The sequence below is a fragment of the Sesamum indicum genome, linkage group LG4, assembly GCF_000512975.1.
Source record: "Sesamum indicum cultivar Zhongzhi No. 13 linkage group LG4, S_indicum_v1.0, whole genome shotgun sequence".
In the NCBI taxonomy this organism is placed as follows: domain Eukaryota; kingdom Viridiplantae; phylum Streptophyta; class Magnoliopsida; order Lamiales; family Pedaliaceae; genus Sesamum; species Sesamum indicum.
The window spans coordinates 4,212,623-4,222,877 of NC_026148.1; the positions used below are offsets into that span (position 1 = coordinate 4,212,623).

At 35.0% G+C, this 10,255-nt stretch overlaps 3 protein-coding genes across 3 annotated transcripts; 1 reads left to right on the top strand and 2 right to left on the bottom strand.

Annotated features, from left to right (window-relative positions):
* Window positions 1,246–5,443, top strand: LOC105160079 (transcription factor MYB28-like). Its single transcript, XM_011077343.2, has 3 exons — window positions 1,246–1,435; window positions 1,500–1,629; window positions 4,645–5,443. Exons 1-3 carry the CDS (start codon window positions 1,303–1,305, stop codon window positions 5,441–5,443), a joined length of 1,062 nt encoding a protein of 353 aa, XP_011075645.1. The 5' UTR covers window positions 1,246–1,302.
* Window positions 6,414–7,869, bottom strand: LOC105159987. Its single transcript, XM_011077222.2, has one exon. The coding sequence runs from the start codon at window positions 7,837–7,839 to the stop codon at window positions 6,451–6,453; it is 1,389 nt and encodes a 462-aa protein (XP_011075524.1). The 5' UTR covers window positions 7,840–7,869; the 3' UTR covers window positions 6,414–6,450.
* LOC105160080 (F-box protein At5g49610-like) lies at window positions 8,332–9,899 on the bottom strand. The gene is made up of 2 exons (XM_020693143.1): window positions 9,378–9,899; window positions 8,332–9,290 (listed from the first exon to the last, which is right to left on the bottom strand). Exons 1-2 carry the CDS (start codon window positions 9,586–9,588, stop codon window positions 8,362–8,364), a joined length of 1,140 nt encoding a protein of 379 aa, XP_020548802.1. The 5' UTR covers window positions 9,589–9,899; the 3' UTR covers window positions 8,332–8,361.

Genomic DNA, 10,255 nt, shown 5'->3' on the forward strand with positions numbered 1-10,255 from the left:
CATGTTAATCCTATTCATTACAAAAATTTCAATTTAAGAACAATATCTTTTGATTTGTCTTAATTTTGATCCAATCATCAAATAATAGACGGAATGCGTTAATTGCCGTTAAAAAAACATGTGTGTCTCACATGGTATCACTTAATGCGTATTTGGAGAAAAAATCATACTTTTTCAGCCCTAATTTTTTCTCCAAATCTTTTCTTCTGCGGAATTACTCCTGCCAAAAACCCATCCTAGGCATTTTTTTTTTCCAGATCTCCCATCATCATAGAAGCGAAGAAGAAGAGATTATTACTAGAAAAATGAATCGTCATGATCCAAAGTTGAATGATTTCCCTTCTTCTTCTTCGTTTCAACCACCTCATCTTCAATTTTGTGCAAGAAATTCACCTTTTTCCCCATTTCGGAGATTTCTTCCTCCATTTTGTTCAACTTGTGAAGGAGCCCATGTATTATTTTCTTCACTCTTGTGCACATTAGTAGGTCTTTCGATTTAAAGAAGTCGAATGACGCCATTTTTTCAAAAAGTGAAGCTGGACTTGGATTCGAAGAGGAGGAACCCTAATTTCTAATTTTTCTCCTTCTTTTATGTCAAGCCTGATATATATTTTTCTCTAAATACTCTCCATGTTAGAGGCATGTGCCTTTTTAACTGTAATTAAGGTATTGTCAATTATTTGACAGTGGGATTAGAATTGAGACAAACAAAAGATACTGTCCCAAAATTGAAATTTTTATAATAAATGGGATCAAAATTGAATAGGACCTGATATATGAAATCAAAATGAGATTTTTCCCATTAAGTTATTGGGTGATATATATATTCTAGCCCCACGGTCTTCCACATAAACCATCCGTAAGAATTAATGAAAGAAATGTACATAAAGTTGTCACTAAAAATACTTAACGACAACTTGAGATGTCGGCAATAATTTATTCGCAGTATAACTGTGTTGTCGTCAATACAAATGTATTATTAATTGTTTACAATGATAATTTTATGTATAAATTGTTGGTGTCAGGAAGATTTATATTATAATAATTATATAAGATAAAAATTATTATTTATATACATCTCTATTGACAATTGAAAAACAATGATGGATATTTGATTATACTAATATTATTTTGTGTTGTAATACGTACAAACCCCATTGAGGAAACATGCGTGCATTAAATTCATGGTTGCTATATATATTATGCGATCCGACAGGCTGCTTTCTACACAAAACCATACATCACATCTCCCCACCCCTCCAGCTTTTCTTGATCTGAAGTGAGGTAGGTATATATAGAAAAATGGGGAGGTCAGCATGCTGTGAGAAGGTGGGGTTGAAGAAAGGGCCATGGACTCGTGAGGAAGATGAGAAGCTATTAGCTTATATACAGCAACATGGGCATGGAAGCTGGAGAGCTCTCCCTCCTAAAGCTGGTAATTCATTAAGTTGCATGCGTAGCTACTGACTTGTTATAATCTGATGATGATGATGAAATAGGGCTGCAGAGATGTGGGAAAAGCTGCAGATTAAGGTGGACAAACTATTTGAGGCCAGACATTAAGAGAGGGAAGTTCAGCTTACAAGAAGAGCAGACCATCATTCAGCTTCATGCCCTTCTTGGTAACAGGTACCTTCCTACCTTATTATTATTAACTTTTGGATTAATTACAGCCATTCCAACTATAATTATTTTTAAACTTTGATATTTAATTTTTTTGTATCAGTTTATCATCTTAATTTTACAAAATCTTGCACTTTTTCATTTATAACTATTTTACAATTAAGTTTTTTTTTTCAAAAAAACATCACATGCAGTGCACATGTGATATTTAAAGGTTATGTAATGTGATATTTTCAACGTACACACAATATGTGATGTTTTTCCTGTAGAAAAATCAACAAAACGACGGTCATATATGACAAAGTGCACATTTCGAAAAGTTGAGATGACAAATTAACATAAAAAAAAATTTCGATAACAAAAAATAAAAACTGGCATAGTTCAAGTAGCAAAATGTAATTCACCCTTTACTTTTTTTAAGTTTAAGTACCTAGTACCGTAATCTCATTCATTCTTTGTTTATTAACTTTAATTTATATATATGTGTTCAGTGTGAAAATATTAGATAATAATTTATTAAATCACAAATTATTAATTACAGTAAAACCTCTATAAATTAATAACCTTGGGACCATGAAATTTTATTAATTTAGAGAGATATTAATTTATCGATAAATTAATATTTTATTAATTAAAAGAGAGACCTTTTAAATTCAGCAAATTTAGTACATATGTATTGAAAATAAATGAATTCATATATGTTTCATTGATTATATTCATGCATCAATCAATTTTTTATAACTAATTAAATATATTCATGTATAATATCAATTTATTGTATACAATTAACTATTATATTCATAGACACATGTATCAATTCATTGAAATTACTTAAATATACATGTTTACAGTAATTCGTTGCACTTAAATAACTATTATAACCAATTAAATATATTCATGCATGATGAATGAAACATATATTACATAAATCTCTATAGGATAATAAAATAATTTATAACACCCAACCATGTCTCATCATCTAAAAGGCATAGCAAAATCATTCATGAATGATCAAATGCGTAAAGCATTACAGACTTCATATTTTAGTAAATTACCTTAATATTTATGAATTATTAATTTATAGTTTTAATGGGACCTAATATTTATAAAGAAATTTTCTAAAAAATTATTATTTTATTATCTTATCGAATTTGATGATTTTTTACAAAGGCCCAAGTCGGGACCGGAAGATTTTATTATTTTAGAGAGTTTATTAATTTATAGAGTATTAATTTATAGAGGTTTTACTGTAACTAAAACCTTCATGATATTAATTAATATGATAAAATTTTATGTTCTTCTATTGTTTAATCAATGCATGTAAGTTAAATATCACAGAAACTTAATCACTGTGTTTGTTTTCATTTCCAACTTATTTCCGAGACAAATTAAAACATACCCAATGTTTGCCATCATTCAAAAACACCTTATTTAGGTGTTTTTAACTGTTTTAACATAAAAACATACATATATATACACACATATATACATAAATATATATAAAAAAGGCATGATTTTGATAATGAATAGTAATTTTTGTCTCCCAAAATACAACATTAAACATATAATACTTATTTTAAATTATCTCCAAAGACATGATTTGACAATGAATAGTAATTTTTGTCTCCCAAAACACAACATTAAATATATAATACTTATTTTAAATTATTTCCAAAAACAAATTCAAACATACATACTATCTCTAACACACACTTATGTATCTTTGTTTCTCTCTCTATTTTCACAAAACACAACAAAACACTCAGAAAACGAATCCAAACATTATAAATATGTCTTTTGGACGCATATATGTAAATTCTTCCGGGATCGAGCTGCAACTATTTTATTGCGGGACAACGTTAAAAATTGTGTTAGAACCGTATGGATGACAATCCTAGGCAGCATTTATTTTGATGTCTATTCAAATTAAAGGGTCTGTCTTAGAGATCTTGGAAGCCCTCTTCAATTATTTGCTAATTTTGAGGAAGTTTGACTGAATTTTTTTAATAATCATTATAAAAAGTTCAACATTTAATCATGGTTTATTATCATGGTTAAAAACAAAATAGTCATAGCAATTAGTAATTAATCATCATCATGCAACAATTATTGATCGTGATACCTGTGAAGATGGCTAAAATATTTACCAAGACTTTTGCTCTTAGCCATTGCAAGTAGTTTTTTGTGGTGGAAAATATATGTTTTGGTATATTTATTTAACCGTGGTCGATAAAAATTATTTACTATTATTTTTAATCCATAGCTATTACAATTGTAGCCAATAGTCATTTTTTTTTTGTGAATATTTTATAAGCTTATGTATTTTATTAAATATCTTTTAAGTTTATAAAGTGATAGACCTCCAAAAATGACTTCTCCGGTCGGGGAACGCATTAGATATTTACCTAAACCGGTGGGTCTTTGGGCGGATCCTACATTAGCCCCAAGACGTTGGTCTCTAACTAGAAAAGTAAATGCTTGGGCCTGAGAAGCTTCTGGTCCAGTAGGTCCGTAAAACTCGCTAGGATAAGCGGTATTATTGAACCAGACAAAACAACAAGCAATGAAACCAAAGACGGATAAAACCCCTAAACTATAAGATAATCAGAAGAGAGAGTTCAAGAAATGGCAGATCTATTCACTCTATCAATAACCGATTTTATAATTATATATATATATGTTCTTAAAATGTGAAGATAAAATAAGACATACTATAAATTTATAAGATGTTAGTAATTAGTAATAACAATTTTGTAATTAATATGATCAGGATTGCAGGAGTTTGTTAAAATTTTGAAAATAATTTAGGAACTCTTCATTATTTTCTTGTTCCATATTTTTCGAGCTTATATATACTTTCATTCCCTCTAAAAATTTACCAGATCCTTTTAATATTTTATGAACTCTGGAACATTTTATAAAATATTTTTGGAGAGCTTATAAGTTCATCTCAATGTCCCCTTGGTTTTATGTAGAATATCTAAATTAATGTCTTGATATTTTTTTATTTTTTTTGTGCAGATGGTCCGCCATAGCAAGTTGCTTATCAAAAAGAACTGATAATGAAATAAAAAACTATTGGAACACGCATTTAAAGAAAAAATTAATTAAAATAGGACTCGATCCCATAACTCATAAACCTAAGTACCACGCCCTCGATTGCAATCAACCCAAGGACATTGCCAACCTTAACCACATGGCGCAATGGGAAAGTGCTCGGCTTGAAGCCGAAGCTAGAATCATTAGTGAGTCCAAGCTGATATCCGATGTCTATCACTCTACCGCAACTCCTCCACCACCACGACCACCACTGCTTGCACCACCTCCACCGCCACGACCATCATGTTTAGACGTACTAAAAGTATCGCAAGGGGCATGGGGAACTCCAAGAAAAGGCGTTACCATAACGAACTCTAACGGTTTTTCCACCACCAACGCAGCCCTCACATCCGTGTCATCAATGTTAAAATTTTCAGACACCATGCTCTCCGCATCCATAGATGGAGTTATCCATGAACATTCATTTGCATCAGACATCATAAATTACGTCGAAAGCCCTGGTGCATGTGCAATTGGTAGGATTACCAGTGAGAACAATCAAGATGGATATCAGGTGAAGGGCATAATGGATAATTCTCTGCAGATTCATGACATGGTTGCTGATTGGTTGAGGTTTCCAAGCTTCTTGGAGGGCTTCACGGATCTGCAATCTGGCAGTGTCGTCACTGGACCTGCTGATAATGCTGTGTCTGAAGATAACACCAATAGCTACTGGAATAACATTCTACTACCGTCGACTCACAAATGGATTCGCCCGTGATCTAATTATTATTGGGCAAATTTAATATAATAAACATGATGTGTGCTTGTCTGATCATTGCCCCAAGTGACTAACAAAGTCAGTTTAGGTCTCTATATTATTACATAATTTAAATGTGTTTTTCGTCCCATAACTTCAATTATTTAACAATTTCTTTTTCTTAACTTTCTAGAAAACATTATTTTAAAAAATTAAAGGATGAAAACATCATATGATCTAAGTTACATGTCAAAAATGCATTTTAGATAGGGTATCTTTATTTCATCAAGTTATACAACAATTATCTTTTGTGTGCTTAAAAGCTTCTAAAATAAGATGTTAGAAACTTATATTTTGAGCCTTGAGTCCCGCATATGCAATCGGGAAACATGGGCTTGTTCAATTAGATGGCCACGTCATCTATTTGATCGGATAGCGCTGCCGTTACTGATTACGGAAAAATTAATTTGAATTTGGGATATTATGAAAATAGAAAAATATAGAATTCAAACTGCATTCCCTCACTATTTTAGACCAATCATGACAAGTAAAATTATGTGATTGACTTGAATTTAAGTAAATCTGGTTCAAATTGGAATTTCAGGTGATGTAGCCAAGAAAGGAAAAGAAAAGAAATACAACAGTTACCAAAATCAAGCATGAGATTCATATCATAATGAATGTGTGGTTTATGCACTCAAAAGAAACCAAAAGAGCTTCCCTTTTACCCCTACAGAAGTAATAACTCATAAATTACCCCAAAGCAAAGGATTAAATGCAATTTAACCCCCTGTGATATGTGAAATGAGCAAAACATCCCCTATAAAAAAATGAAATTAGCAAATTACTCTTGTATTTTGAAAATTAAAGTAAATTACACTGGTTTACTTCATTTTCTAAAACACACGGAGTAATTTACTATTATTTTTGTTATAAGAAATTTTTTTGCTCATTTCATAACGGGGCATAAATTGCATTTTTCCCCCAAAGAAAATGTGAGTCGTGATGCTAACATTAAACAGAATGCCTCACAAATGAAATCCTGTCCACCTCTGGAAATTGTTCACTTCACTTCCTTGGGAAACTGCCAATCCAATTCCACTTCTCCCTCCTTTCCCAATCCCTCTGTAGTACAATCTCCATTCCTCTGTGTCTCCATCCATTTGAACTAAGCATGGCGATCCCACCCCGTCACAATCCCATCCCCCGTCCTCGGATTGCTTGAAAACAGGACTATCTTGCACTCTTTTCCAATGCTGCAATCCATCTGAAGACACTGCCACACCAATGCTCCTTTTCCCATCTCCATCGACACCTTCATAGACCATCAAGTACTCACCGTCTTTCTTGTTCCTCAAAATACGAGCGTTAACTATCCCACACTCGTCGAAAGCCCCACGAGTACCACCACTTAGTATCTTCCCCAGCTTCACCCACCGCATCCCGTCCCTTGACCGTGCAACGCCAATGGCAAAGTGCCCGTTTTCGACATCAAATGAGTGATAGTACATTCTAAGATCACCAGTGCCATGAAAAACAACTTGTGGGGAGGCAATGAACAAAGAATCCCACTCGCCATCCGATCCCACATCGAGCAATGCCCCGCTGTGATGCTCCCCCTCAATTCTAGCCCAATGCCTCCCATCTTGACTCATTGCTAAACCAGGTAATGACTTGAGAATCTTGCTACTATCACCATTCAGGCCACCATTCTCTACATCTAAGTGCACCCTTTCAGGATTCTTGAAATTAAATTCCAAAGAATTATCCAAACACTTAATATTTTCAGAGCTAAACCCAGTGTAATAAAGCCAGTAAACAGCACTGTTAGCTCTAACCTTAGCGCTCGACATTATCATAACCTCACAAGGCCTAATGCTATGAGTATCAAATGCCCACCAATCTTTACTACTGCTCATAACCAACCCCACATCGGCATTTGATCGAACAGCTCCTCCACCTCTTTCCCAGTGGATCCCATTGCTTGAAACAGCCAATCCAATTGAATCAAAGTCAGGACTTTCACTCGACCTCCCATGGTACCACATGTACCACCTCTCTTCCTCATCGCTGAGGTACCTTTTCACCACAGGTGAACCAATCTCAAGACTGTCCCAAGAATTCTTGGAACCCACATCAAAAATTAAGCCCCTAGACAATGAGAAACTCGAACCAACTTGTTGACCCGATGTGGGTTGAATTCTAGAACTTGGAAGTGGCTCAGTGTTCGACTGATTCTCATCTGTTGCCCTTTTGTTGGTGTTTGGTTTTGTAGAGCAGTGCGTGACAAACAAAGAAATACTTTTACATCTTGGATTGAGGAGGGTACTAGAGGAAGTAAATTTGAGAAATTTAGGTACCATTTGAGGCCATTTTGAGGTTAGCTGCTGAGCATTGGGTGCTGCTTTGGCTTCCATGGCTGGAGAGATTTGCAGTATGAAAAGATAGGTGGAATGGAAATGGAATGAAATATCAGTCCATAGTTTGTAGCTTAAAGCCAATGGAATCTTGACACTTGTACGTGTATCTTGTAATATATCTTACAAAAGAAAGACAAAGTGGATGTTCAAGTATGGCAAGTTAAAGCTGAAATGGGCAATAAAATTAGATTATTAGCCACAAAAATCTGCAGCATTATCTCATCTTTTACTGATAATCACCAGTTTGCTTTAAAAAGGGTTATGAGATGAAGCAGCATCATTTCTGGGGATTTCACAATGTAATAAAGTGTAAGGATACCAAAAGAAGAGTCTACACAAGTAAAAGTCCAGTAAAAGAAAGATGCGATTGGACATAAATGTCAATAAAAGAAAAAGGGAAGCGTTCTTGTCTGTGAAGAAAGGTAGCATTGTCCAGGTTGTAACTTGAACAGTTGATTAACTGTATTTGCTGAAATTCATGGGAATCAAGAAACTTTCCAATGCATAATTAGTCGGTTTTCATGCCCAGCTGTTTCGTTGTTCTGTATCAGGTTTTACATCAGCAAACATTGCCAATTTGCTGCTGTCCCATTGTGGCTGAGGAAGTTGGGTTGGACATAATGGCATCGACAGAGGAAATATTTCCCACATCGCTACGATGCTCTCGGAACGAAACGATGATAGCTTATCTTCAAACCATCCTTTCTTGACACTGAAAGTTAAGATATAACCCTCGTACCAGAAATACACTATGTCTTTATTCCACGGATGAAGTGCCACTGGAAAGAGAGGGCTATACGTAGAAAGCACATTCGAAACAGCAGAAATTGACTCTATTTTCCTTTCTTTTCCCTCTTGATCCAAACTCCATTCCCCACTTTTATAGTCTTTCAGCACCCACAGTTTCCATCTGGGCAGCTCACGTTCTTGAATAGAGATCCCAAACATCTCAAAATAGTACAAATTTTCACCAGACACTCCCAAGATTGCGTTGATGCCGTTCCCATTGTAGGTCTCATTTGGTATGCTGATGAAACGGCATTCATCAGGACTCCTGCCAGGATCATAGGCCAAAAGGGCCGTCATTCTATTGCAAATCCAATGAAGAACTCCTTTGTAAACAACGCATGGCCTTGCATCGAGTTCCACATTAAACGTGCAATGTTTCATCTTGAAGCTCCTCCACGCTCCATTTTCAGAAGAAAATGTCTCGAGATTCAAACAGAATCCACTGCTGTCACAAGACTTAACGAGGCGCACAACGTTGTAGCTCGTGATCCCATTTCTAACACACGAGATTAAGCCGGTAGCACCGTAACTTCTTCTTGAGCAATGCATTGGGATTTTGACACATTTTCTTGTGAAGGAATTGGCCAAAAAATAAACGGGCTCTTGAAAATTCGATTGATACAGAATCAAGTCGTTGCTTGTTGCTTCGACCTTTAGGCCTGGAAAGTGATCAGAGAAGAATGGAGAACTGAAATTATGTAATGTATTCAAAGAGGAAACAAAGCAGTGCATTCCTTTGTAGTTACCACACTGGAAAATGAATGCAAACGGAGGCGACTGTTGAGACCGTTCAACGTAACAGGAAAAAAACGAAGGATCAGAGATCAAACAGCGCCAGTTCTTGGAAACACATCTGAATCTGAAGATTGATTCGGCAGGGAGTCTGACAAGAATCTCAAGCAGTATTTCCTCGGGGAAATGGACACTTCGTCCTGTAACATCCTCTTCCTTCTCCATTTTCGGCAGTTTGAATCACCAACGGTTTCTCATTCGACAACCTTCAGGACATCGCATCCTGCCTGGAGGAAACTGCCATGGGTGGTGTTGTTCGCACGTTCCGTGATGGAGTACGTTAACAGGGATTCGTGTGTGGTATCACGGAGACGTGTGTTGTTTTTTGTTTTGTCCATGGTATTTGGTTCTCTGCCGCCCTGATTCTGGTTATGGACAGTAAACGCTCTGCAGAAAATTATTCTTGATTTAGGATACAGATAGGTTATAGAGAAAAACAGGGCAGTTATATTTGACTAGCATTTATATTCATCAGTTTTTTTCTTTCCTTTCTGAATGAGATCCAGAAACAAACTATGACGCACTGATCCATTCATTAGTATAATTAAGGGGCGGATCCATCTTCACCTATCCAACCGTCAAATTTAATGATTACTAATGGACAAGACGCACTCAATATTTTATGTATCGTAATAATGTATTTGTAGTTATATTAGGTAATTACAAATAGAGCTTAATTACATTTACTGCTCCGTATCTTAGGAAGTAGCAAATTAAAAACTCTAGTTAAAGGGGTAGCAAATAATATCCCAAAATTTATTTTTTTGGGGCAAATGAAGGACTCCGACAATTAAATTTTTCAAAATAGTCTGAATCTGCCTACTTGGAGCCA